Source organism: Rhinoraja longicauda, chromosome 10, assembly GCF_053455715.1.
Source record: "Rhinoraja longicauda isolate Sanriku21f chromosome 10, sRhiLon1.1, whole genome shotgun sequence".
In the NCBI taxonomy this organism is placed as follows: domain Eukaryota; kingdom Metazoa; phylum Chordata; class Chondrichthyes; order Rajiformes; family Arhynchobatidae; genus Rhinoraja; species Rhinoraja longicauda.
The window spans coordinates 8606766-8618950 of NC_135962.1; the positions used below are offsets into that span (position 1 = coordinate 8606766).

At 44.4% G+C, this 12185-nt stretch overlaps 1 protein-coding gene across 2 annotated transcripts in view; it reads left to right on the forward strand.

Moving 5' to 3' along the window:
• The window catches only part of knl1 (kinetochore scaffold 1), a 53790-nt gene that overhangs the window by 686 nt on the left and 40919 nt on the right, over positions 1–12185 (forward strand). Inside the window, exon 2 of one of the 2 annotated variants that reach the window (XM_078406173.1) lies at positions 8425–8468. In XM_078406173.1, coding sequence (XP_078262299.1) covers positions 8434–8468 — 35 coding nt within the window. In that variant the 5' untranslated portion in view covers positions 8425–8433. Of the gene's footprint in view, positions 1–8390; positions 8469–12185 lie in introns of those variants that run through there. The other variant, XM_078406174.1, reaches the window with a different exon arrangement.

Consider the following 12185-nt stretch of genomic DNA (forward strand, 5'->3'; position numbering starts at 1 on the left):
GTGGAGAATAAGAGTTAAACTCTGCTTGGGACTTTGGTGCTGGACTGAGAGGTTTTTCCCGACTAATGGATTTTATTCCAGTTAATCTTAATATTTAAATTCACATTGTTTTTACAGAGTAGTCTAATTTTTCAGTGAGTTTGAATGGAACTGGGGTTTTGTGACTCTGGTGTGTTAAAAGGAGTGCCTGAATCAACACCCAGTGATTCAGATGAACCATTGGAATTTCTCTTGAGTTTAGTGAACTTATTGGGGAAAAAAATAATCTTAGTGGCTCGACAGGGTGGATGTAAGGGTTCTGGAAGGTGGTGGGGGTTGGGGGGGGGTGAATAATTTCCTCTCTGGTGGGTTGTAAGTGAGGATACCCCCTCTTCTAGTTCTTTCACTGGTATCTGAACGCTCACTGTTAGACGGGCTGTGTCCCCACAAATCGTGAGAGGCGGACAGGGCGATGTCTGAGGTTCGAGGCGTCCACTTCACCAGCAACCTACCGAGATCCCTTCACTGATAAGTGATCAAGGAAACACATAAATGTAATTTACTTTCTGTAACTTTGAGGATTGGCATTTTTTGGGAATATTATTGTCACTTACTGATGTCATCAAACACAATCTGCCACAGGCAATGACGGTCCAATTCTATACTGTTATCATTGAGTCAGTCCTCACCTTCTCCATCATGGTTTGGTTTGGCTCAGCCACCAAGCACGACATCTGGAGGCTGCAACGGATTGTTCGCTCAGCTGAGAAGGTTGTTGGCTGCAACCTTCCCCCCCCATTGACGAATTGCAAGGGCCAGGAATCGAGCGGGCAAGATCATCTCTGACCCCTCTCACCCTGGCCACAAAATCTTTGAAGCACTTCCCTCTGGAAGGCGACTCCGAACTGTCAAAGCAGCCACAGCCAGACATAAAAACAGCTTTTTTTCCCCACGAGTAGTAGTTTGACTGAATAACCAAAGTCTGTAGTCTCTTTTTTGCTCTGGTTTATTTTCACCCACATGTTTAGACCGTAATGTGTATCCTTATTGTTTTGATGTGGTTGTCCTTTATTCTTAATTGTTAACTGTATGTTTGTGTTGTCATGTGTGAGTGGAGCACCAAGGCACATTCCTTGTATATGCACCTGCTTGGCCAATAAACTCATTCATTTATTCATACTGTCATAAATGATAGGAGCAGAATTAGGCCATTTGGTCCATCAAGTATATTCTTCCATTCATTCATGCCTGATATCACTCCCTCCTTACCCCAATTTCCCTATAATTGCTGACACCTGTACTAATCAGGAATCTAATCTATCTCTATCTTTAAAATATCCATCCATTGACTTGGCCCCCACAGCCTTCTGTAGCAAATAATTCCACAGATTCACCACCCTCTGACTAAAGAAATTCCTCTCATCTCTTTCCTAAAGGGACGTCTTTCAAGTCTATGACCTCTAGTCCTAGACACTCCCACTAGTGGAAACATCCTCTCCACATCCACTCTATCCAAGCCTTTCACTATTTGTTAAGTTTCAATTTTGTGCGTGCGTGTCCCCTCTCTAATCTTCAGCAAGTATAGTGCTGTGAAACACACATCATATGTGTAACCCACAAATTCCTGGAATAATCCATGTAAACCTACCCAGGACCCTCTAGAGCCAGCACATCCTTCCTCAGATACGGTGCACAAAATTGCTCACAACACTCCAAATGCAGCCTGACCAGTGCCTTATAGAGCCTCGGCATTGCATCCCCATTTTTGCATTGTAGCCCTCTTGAAATAAATGTGTGTTGCCTTTCCTATTACCAATTTGACTTGCAAATTAACTTTTTGGGAATCCTGCACCAGCACTCCCTAGTCCCTTAGCGCTTCAGATTTCTGGATTTAGAAAATAGTCTGCGGCTTTATTCCTACGACGCTATATTCCACCTGCCACTTCTCTGCCCACTCTCCCAACCTGTCCAAGTCCTTCTGCAGAGTCCCTGCTTTCTCTACACTACCTGCCCTTCCACTTATTTTAATATCATCTCCAAACTTGGCCACAAAGCCTTCAATCCCCTCATCTAAAGCATTAATGTACAGTGTGAAAAGTAGCGGCCCCAGCATCAACCCCTGCAGAACTCCACTAGTCACTGGCAGTCAACTAGAAAAAGCCCCTTTTATTGCCACTCTTTGCCTTCTAGCCAACCTGCTATTCATGCTAGTATCTGCCATTTGATGCCATGAGCTCTTATCTTCAGCAGCCTCACGTGTGTCACCTTATCAAAGGCTTTCTGAAAATCTAGGTAAACAACATCCACTGACTCTCCTTTGTCCTTCACAAAACCATGCTGACTTTGGCCTATTTTACTATAAACCTCCAAGTACTCTGTAACCTCATCCTTTATAAAGGGACCCTAAAATCTTCCTAACAACTGAAGTCAGACTAACTGGCCTATAGTCTCCACTATTCTGGTTTGAATGCTTGATGCCTCCCCCAAGAATCTTTCTTCCTCCTTGGAATGAAAAGACTTTGCAAAAGTACAGTGATAAGCTTTGTTTTACACGCTTTCCAAACAGATCAGATGTCTCAATAGACAATAGACAATAGACAATAGGTGCAGGAGTAGGCCATTCAGCCCTTCGAGCCAGCACCGCCATTCAATGCGATCATGGCTGATCACTCTCAATCAGTACCCCGTTCCTGCCTTCTCCCCATACTCCCTCACTCCGCTATCCTTAAGAGCTCTATCCAGCTCTCTCTTGAAAGCATCCAACGAACTGGCCTCCACTGCCTTCTGAGGCAGAGAATTCCACACCTTCACCACCCTCTGACTGAAAAAGTTCTTCCTCATCTCCGTTCGAAATGGCCTACCCCTTATTCTCAAACTGTGGCCCCTTGTTCTGGACTCCCCCAACATTGGGAACATGTTATCTGCCTCTAATGTGTCCAATCCCCTAATTATCTTGTATGTTTCAATAAGATCCCCCCTCATCCTTCTAAATTCCAGTGTATACAAGCCCAATCGCTCCAGCCTTTCAACATACGACAGTCCCGCCATTCCGGGAATTAACCTAGTGAACCTACGCTGCACGCCCTCCATAGCAAGAATATCCTTCCTCAAATTTGGAGACCAAAACTGCACACAGTACTCCAGGTGCGGTCTCACCAGGGCCCGGTACAACTGTAGAAGGACCTCTTTGCTCCTATACTCAACTCCTCTTGTTACGAAGGCCAACATTCCATTGGCTTTCTTCACTGCCTGCTGAACCTGCATGCTTCCTTTCATTGACTGATGCACTAGGACACCCAGATCTCGTTGAACTCCCCCTCCTCCTAACTTGACACCATTCAGATAATAATCTGCCTTTCTATTCTTACTTCCAAAGTGAATAACCTCACACTTATCTACATTAAACTGCATCTGCCATGTATCCGCCCACTCACACAACCTGTCCTCGTCACCCTGCAGCCTTATTGCATCTTCCTCACAATTCACACTACCCCCCAACTTAGTATCATCTGCAAATTTGCTAATGGTACTTTTAATCCCTTCGTCTAAGTCATTAATGTATATCGTAAATAGCTGGGGTCCCAGCACCGAACCTTGCGGTACCCCACTGGTCACTGCCTGCCATTCCGAAAGGGACCCATTTATCCCCACTCTTTGCTTTCTGTCTGTCAACCAATTTTCTATATGTCAGTACCCTACCCCCAATACCATGTGCCCTAATTTTGCCCACTAATCTCCTATGTGGGACCTTGTCGAAGGCTTTCTGAAAGTCGAGGTACACCACATCCACTGACTCTCCCTTGTCAATTTTCCTAGTTACATCCTCAAAAAATTCCAGTAGATTTGTCAAGCATGATTTCCCCTTCGTAAATCCATGCTGACTCGGAATGATCCCGTTACTGCTATCCAAATGCTCAGCAATTTCGTCTTTTATAATTGACTCCAGCATCTTCCCCACCACTGATGTCAGACTAACTGGTCTATAATTACCCGTTTTCTCTCTCCCTCCTTTCTTAAAAAGTGGGATAACATTTGCTATCCTCCAATCCACAGGAACTGATCCTGAATCTATAGAACATTGAAAAATGATCTCCAATGCTTCCACTATTTCTAGAGCCACCTCCTTAAGTACTCTGGGATGCAGACCATCAGGCCCTGGGGATTTATCAGCCTTCAGTCCCATCAGTCTACCCAAAACCATTTCCTGCCTAATGTGGATTTCCTTCAGTTCCTCCATCACCCTAGGTTCTCCGGCCCCTAGAACATTTGGGAGATTGTGTGTATCTTCCTCAGTGAAGACAGATCCAAAGTAACGGTTTAACTCGTCTGCCATTTCTTTGTTCCCCATAATAAATTCCCCTGCTTCTGTCTTCAAGGGACCCACATTTGCCTTGACTATTTTTTTCCTCTTCACGTACCTAAAAAAACTTTTGCTATCCTCCTTTATATTATTGGCTAGTTTACCCTCGTACCTCATCTTTTCTCCCCGTATTGCCTTTTTAGTTAACTTTTGTTGCTCTTTAAAAGAGTCCCAATCCTCTGTCTTCCCACTCTTCTTTGCTATGTTATACTTCCTCTCCTTAATTTTTATGCTGTCCCTGACTTCCCTTGTCAGCCACAGGTGTCTCTTACTCCCCTTAGAGTCTTTCCACCTCTTTGGAATAAATTGATCCTGCAACCTCTGCATTATTCCCAGGAATACCTGCCATTGCTGTTCTACCGTCTTCCCTGCTAGGGCCTCCTTCCAATCAATTTTGGCCAGCTCCTGCCTCATGCCTCTGTAATCCCCTTTGCTATACTGTAATACCGACACTTCCGATTTTCCCTTCTGCCTTTCCATTTGCAGAGTAAAACTTATCATGTTGTGATCACTGCCTCCTAATGGCTCTTTTACCTCTAGTCCCCTTATCAGATCAGGATCATTACACAACACTAAATCCAGAATTGCCTTCTCCCTGGTAGGCTCCAGTACAAGCTGTTCTAAGAATCCATCTCGAAGGCACTCAACAAACTCTCTTTCCTGGGGTCCATTTCCAACCTGATTTTCCCAGTCTACCTGCATGTTGAAATCTCCCATAACCACCGTAGCATTACATTTTTGACACGCCAATTTTATCTCCTGATTCAACTTGCACCCTATGTCGAGGCTACTGTTTGGGGGCCTATAGATAACTCCCATTAGGGTCTTTTTACCCTTACAATTTCTCATTTCTATCCATACTGATTCAACATCTCCTGATTCTATGTCACCCCTTGCAAGGGAATGAATATCATTCCTTACCATCAGAGCAACCCCACCCCCTCTGCCCACCTGTCTGTCTTTTCTATACGTTGTGTACCCCTGAATATTCAGTTCCCAGCCCTGGTCCTCTTGTAGCCATGTCTCAGTGATCCCTACAACATCATACTTGCCCATGACTAACTGAGCCTCAAGCTCATCCACTTTATTTTTTATACTACGCGCATTTAAGTACAACACTTTAACTTCTGTATTTACCTCCCCTCTCACATCGTTCACAATTGGCCCTGCCCTTAATTTCTTTTCCGCTCTAGAACTTCTGTTCCCATTCTTCCGAGAGTCTTTTGCAATATCTCCTGTATTCCCTTTTACCTCATCTTCATATTCACAATATGCAATCAATTCACGCTCAGTTTAAGAGTTAGAGCAAAGGGAAGGTGCAGAGTGCATTGTACATTGTAGGTCTCAGCACGGTAGTACATCGTAGAACATCAGCTCCTTGGACAAAGTCCAATGTCCTCAATGGGGTGGAGGTAAACTGAACAGTACCCTAGCTTATGGAATAACTATTCAGAAGCCCGATAATAAAGGGGAAGAACCAGTTGCTGAGTCTGGTGGTGTGACTTTCTGTACCTTCTGCTGGACAGGAGCAGGGAGAAGCAAGGAATGATCGCGTTGGGACAAGTTTGATGGTGAGAACGTTTTCTCGACAGCAGAGATATCTAAAACCAGAGGGCATAGATTTAAGAAGGGATCTGAGATGGGGGTGGGTGGAAATTACGGAGGGTGGCAATCTGGAATTCACTGCTTGAGAAGGCAAGTATTCTCATTACATAAAGTATCTGGGCGACACTTCAATCATCGAAGCATAGATGCTGTAGACGAAGTGCTGATAATTGGCAATAGTACAGGTGCATATTTGTTAATTGACATAGATGTGGTGTGCTGAAGGGCCTGCTTTAGAAGTGGCAAATTGCATTTGATGAAAAACATGCTACATTAAATGCTTCAATCACTGCTAATATGTTCAATTTCTATTAAGCAAAGGGTACAACAATTGATTTGGTACTGTTTACTGTAGATGTGGGAATTGCTGTACTCCTCAAAATCAGGGAAAACAAACACATGTAAACCTGGAATGAGAGAAGTCTTTTGTTGCACATTTTTACATTTGAAATTTTTAACTTTGGTGTATTGAATGCTGCTTATTGATAATGTTTTATTTGTACTAGCGTGATGTTAACAACGGCTAGTTTTCGGTTATCTAATCACCGTGCTGGCCAGCTGTGTCTGGTGTTCTCTCTCGCTTATTACTGTTTTCTGTGGTATTCTGTTGAATGCAAAATAATATGATTCTGAGAATAAAATGGTAAAATAAATAAAAGGTCAGCCTGACCTTGCCTGACCTATAGCTAATGCTTGTACCATATGGAGCTACGTGCTGTTTATATAATGTCTATTCTGATGACACAAGATGTTAAGAGATGTTATAGACAATAGGTGCAGGAGTAGGCCATTCGGCCCTTCGAGCCAGCACCACCATTCAATGTGATCATGGCTGATCATTCTCAATCAGTACCCTGTTCCTGCCTTCTCCCCATACCCCCTGACTCCGCTATCCTTAAGAGCTCTATCTAGCTCTCTCTTGAATGCATTCAGAGAATTGGCCTCCACTGCCTTCTGAGGCAGAGAATTCCACAGATTTATAACTCTCTGACTGAAAAAGTTTTTCCTCATCTCCATTCTAAATGGCCTACCCCTTATTCTTAAACTGTGGCCCCTGGTTCTGGACTCCCCCAACATTGGGAACATGTTTCCTGCCTCTAATGTGTCCAATCCCTTAATAATCTTATATGTTTCGATAAGATCCCCTCTCATCCTTCTAAGTTCCAGTGTATACAAGCCTAGTCGCTCCAGTCTTTCAACATACGACAGTCCCGCCATTCCTGGAATGAACCTAGTAAACCTATGCTGCACGCCCTCAATAGCAAGAATATCCTTCCTCAAATTTGGAGACCAAAACTGCACACAGTACTCCAGGTGCGGTCTCACTAGGGCCCTGTACAACTGCAGAAGGACCTCTTTGCTCCTATATTCAACTCCTCTTGTTATGAAGGCCAACATTCCATTGGCTTTCTTCACTGCCTGCTTCACCTGCATGCTTCCTTTCAGTGACTGATGCACTGCTGCACAGTGACTTATGCTTAGAAAAATATAACACTTTTCCTTGGGAGTGTGTGTTTGCTGATGGATAGGTGTTTTTGTAGACGGGAAAGAGCCCAGCAGTATAGTGATAAGGAACCTGATCTTTGACTGAGCCCTTGTTGGATAGAGTCTTTGTCGCCATAGCATGACAGATGGAACAAATGGCTGTTAAAGTTAATTGTATGAGATCATGAAGTTTGGGGGTTTTCCTTGAGACCATGTGACAATTACTGACAGGTTAGCTTTGCTTTTCTGTAACTATGTAACGCCTCCTGTATACGTGTGATTGTTTTTTGATAATTACTGTTGCCAGTCTTTGTTGAACTCTATAAATATATGATAAGTTGTAAGACAAGTTTATTTGCTCTATCAGGTCTGTGAAGCTCTAGGAAGATTCTGATTAGATACTTTAGAGTCAAGTCCCATGTGGCAATAAATCTGTTGTACTCAGGCAGTGTTCGCCTCAATCATTATTGAAACCAGACTCAGGGTAAAAGAACCGGAATTAACAATTCAACTTCATGCTGAATGTGCAATATTTTTCGGTAGAATTTATCCTTTGAGGAATATAGAGCTTGAATATAGAGATGCATTCTGCTGGTACTTACATTTTTAAAATTAAGCAAGTTGCATTTCTGAAGAAGGGTCTCAACCTGAAATGTCACCCATTCCTTCTCTCCAGAGACTCTGCTTGTCCAGCTAAGTTACTCCAGCATTTTGTGTCTTTCCCTAATATTGGACTAAAAGGCTAAATTTATTTGTGACAAAACATCCATGAAGTGAGACCTGAACCCAAGACCCTTTCACTTTCAAATGAGACCTGCACCACTATATAACAAGCTTCCCTGTTCAATAATCATACTGGAGTCTTGATTAAGTAATTAAATTTCAGGAGTGGTATTGCTCTTGCAGGATCTAAATCCATTTGTGGCATAACATTTGTTATAAATTTGTTAGATTCCTAACTTCATATTAAGTTGTTTTCTTTCTGTCTTCTACAGGTTTAAACCATGGATGAAAATTGTTCTGTATTTCCAGAGGCCAAGTATGCATAGCTTTTTCAATAATGTCCTTTCATTTTATTAATCTTCCCGCTGTGTGTGTTGTGCATGCTCAATGTTTCAATGTTTAATGACTCATTTATTAATAACAAAGGAAAAAGACAATATCAACAAGGTCTTTTGTGTTTCGATTGTCGGAATTGTTGGAATTTCTCCCTCAATCATTTCCTCATCTTTGCCTTGGCTGTGGTTCATATAATTTAGTTTAGAGATACAATTTGGAAACAAGCCCTTTGACCCACTGAGTCCACACTGACCAGCGATCCCCGCACATTAACACTACCCTACACACACTAGGGACATTTTTTAAACATTTATACCAAGCCAATTAATCTAAATCCTGTACATCATGGGAGCAAAACCGAAGATCTCAGAGAAAACCCATGCAGATCACGGGGAGAACGTACAAACACCGTACAGACAAGCACCCGATCGAACTCCGGATCTCTGATGCTGTAAGGCAGTAGTTCTACTGCTGCGCCACTGTACCCCTTTGTATCCTATTTATTACAGTTGATAATCCCATCTGATCTGCCAATTATTCAATTGAACAATACATAAAGCAGAAGTCAAACTCAAAGAAATATCTCTGTTTGGCATAAGTGATGGTTGAAACAATTTTGTTGGAAACTAAATCCGTTTTGTTTGAGAATGGGCACAGGATGCGGCACTGTGACATGCCATTATCATTTTACAGTAGTTTTCAACCTTCACTTTGTTTGGTTGTTTCATATTTATAATTTTTGGAATGGTCCTATCTGCCAAATGTGACTAGCACATTTTCTCCAATGATCATTCTGAAGACATTTTGTCAATGCCAAGATATCACAAGATTCTCTTCTCTCTCTCCCCGAGATATTGGTTATTGGTAATGTCATTTTGCGTGCAGGTTGGGTCTTGACTACTCCTAAAGGCAACTAAATTTAATCTTGCTAGAAAGGTTAATGCCTTGGTCTCTACCTCATTTCCATTTGTGATGCCGTTCCAGTAGAGTGCAATGAAGATTTTCCTTGGAATTGTCTTATTTGACCTGATTTCTGAATTGAGTGTCTGAAATAATATTCAATCGTTTGCAAAATCTGCCGATCCAACAACACCCAAATTCTGAGCTTGCCAGATTATTAAAAAGTTACTACAGTTTGCTTACAAGGCTTCCTATTTTATCCACCTGTCTTTAAAAATCCTTCCCTTGTCTCAACATAATCAGAAAACCATCTGAATGTCATTGCCTCCTGCAGTTGTCTTCTGGTCTAAATGAACGACATTATGTACAGATAATCAAAGTGTGCTTACTCTATCTTACCTGCTTTAACTTGTCTTCGATTTTGTCTCATTTCATTACTTTGAAAGTTTTTTTCTGCTTTTGTTGTCTCTGTTTGTTGTCGTTAGCCTGACTGGGGTCAGTTGACAGGGCTCACCACGAGGAGGTCGACAACATGAGCCCCGCCCAAAGCATTGCCCTGTCACGGCCAACTCCATCGCCTACCAGTTCCTGGCCAATGGCCACTCCAAAGACGCGGACAAGGACCATAGTCGTTCTGTCAAACAGGAATCCACTAATCTTTGGGAAGCTTAGTGGGCACCTGTCAGCACCCTTTTCCTCTGCAGAACTTTCTACTGTCATCTCTCAACTGAAATGTGGAAAAGCTCAGGATTCTGATAACATCCCCCCAGAATTCCTGAAAAACTGCGGTCCTAAATCCCTGGCCTGGCTCCGTGAGTTTTACTCCTCTTGCCTCATTGGTCAGTCCATTCCGAAAATCTGGCAGAAAGCCACCGTCATTGCGCTACCAAAACCAAACAAGCCTGCGGACAACCCAAGGAACTATCAGCCCATCTCACTCGCTCGCTCCTCGAACGGCTTCTCCTGGCCCGGCTCGATCCAATCGTTGACCCTCAACTACCCACTGAACAAGCTGGATTTCGGCGTGGACGCTGCACCACCCACCAAATAGTCAAGCTGACCAATGACATCGCAGACAGTTTCGAAAAGGGTCACAAGGCGGGCATCACACTGGTGGACCTCACCGCTGCATATGATACTGTGTGGCACCAGGGCTTGAGCTTGAAGCTCCTCCGAACCATCCCTGACCGTCATTTAGTGTGGTTCCTTGCCAACATCTTTGCCAACCGCAGTTTTGCGACGCCTAAGAAACGGAGTCCCCCAAGGCTCGGTACTGGCCCCCATGCTCTTCAATCTCTATATCAGCGATCTGCCACGCACGACCTCGCGCCAGTATGGATAGACAGATGACTTAGCCCTACTGCACTCGGACAAGAGTTGGTCAAATGTTGAGGATGTGCTCTCGGCGGATATGGAACTTGTCACGGGCTACCTTAAGACCTGCAGAATAAAACGGAGTATGGCAAAAACCACCACAACGGCCTTTCACCTGAACAACAAGGAAGCTCAACGCCAGCTAACCGTCACCCTCAATGGGTCACCCCTACCCTACAACCCATTTCCTACATACCTTGGGGTGAAACTAGATCGGCAGCTGATCTACAAGCAACACCTTGAAGCTCTCCGTGCTAAAGTCTCGGCACGGAACAACCTCCTGCGTTGTTTGGCCGGATCGTCATGGGGCACCAGGACATCTACTCTCCGAACCAGTGCTCTTGCACTCGTGTACAGCGCCGCTGAGTACGCCGCCCCAGCATGGTGCCGCAGTGCTCATACCAGCAAGCTAGATGCCACCCTCAACGACACCATGCGGATCATCACTGGCTGCCTCGCCCTACTCCGACGGATCTCCTGCCGGTGCTCGCAGGTACCGCACCCGCCAAGTTTCGCAGAGAGTTCTTCACTCATTGGCTGGTGTGCAAGGCTTTGCACCACCTCGCCCAGGATTCACAGCAACTGGGACCTCGACGCCTGTCATCTCGTCGCTCTTTCTCCCGTCATGCAGCAACCCTCTGTGGCTCCGTTTTCAACATACTAGGAGCATGGGGAACCAGCTGGGAACAGACATCGCGACCTCCTCAATTCACTGTTGCACCGAACACCACAGCCCCACCCGGCTCGGACATGCCCCGCAAAGAGTGGGTCGCCCTGAACCGGCTCTGCACAGGGGTCGGTCGGTTCAATGCCAACATGCATCGTTGGGGGTTGCGTTCATCAGCAGCCTGCGTGTGTGGAGCAGACCAGCAAACAGCGCAGCACGTCATTTTTGACTGCACTGTCCTCCGTCCCCCTGATGGGGGGGTAGACCTCACGGCCCTCGACAACAGCACATTGCACTGGCTACATCGCCTGGAGGGTGTTACATAACTTCTGCTACCTCAATCGCAAGAAGAAGAAGACTTTGAAAGGGCTTGTTATTGTTATCAGTTCCTGTACATAGATGTAATCTGTATTAACCTATCCTCTTCACATTTTTAAACCATTTTTATGCCTCCTGCGTCTGGTTGTGCGACTTCATTTTATACTTTAGTTGAGATGAACACAAGGCGGAACTTGAGACGAGTCATTGGATACCTTTGAAATACTTTATCTGAGACCACTTCATCTAATTCATTTTAAGTAATGGCACCCATCCCAACCCTTACGAATTTGGTGGAAAGTTTCCCCTTTCGTACTTAATTTCCGCCATTCCGATTTCGCCTCACATTTTTCCGCAAAACAGTCGGTAATTGCAATTTGTCAATTCAGTCGCTAGAGGTCGCTAGGGGTTCCGTGAGAAATCTCTCCCCCCCCCCCC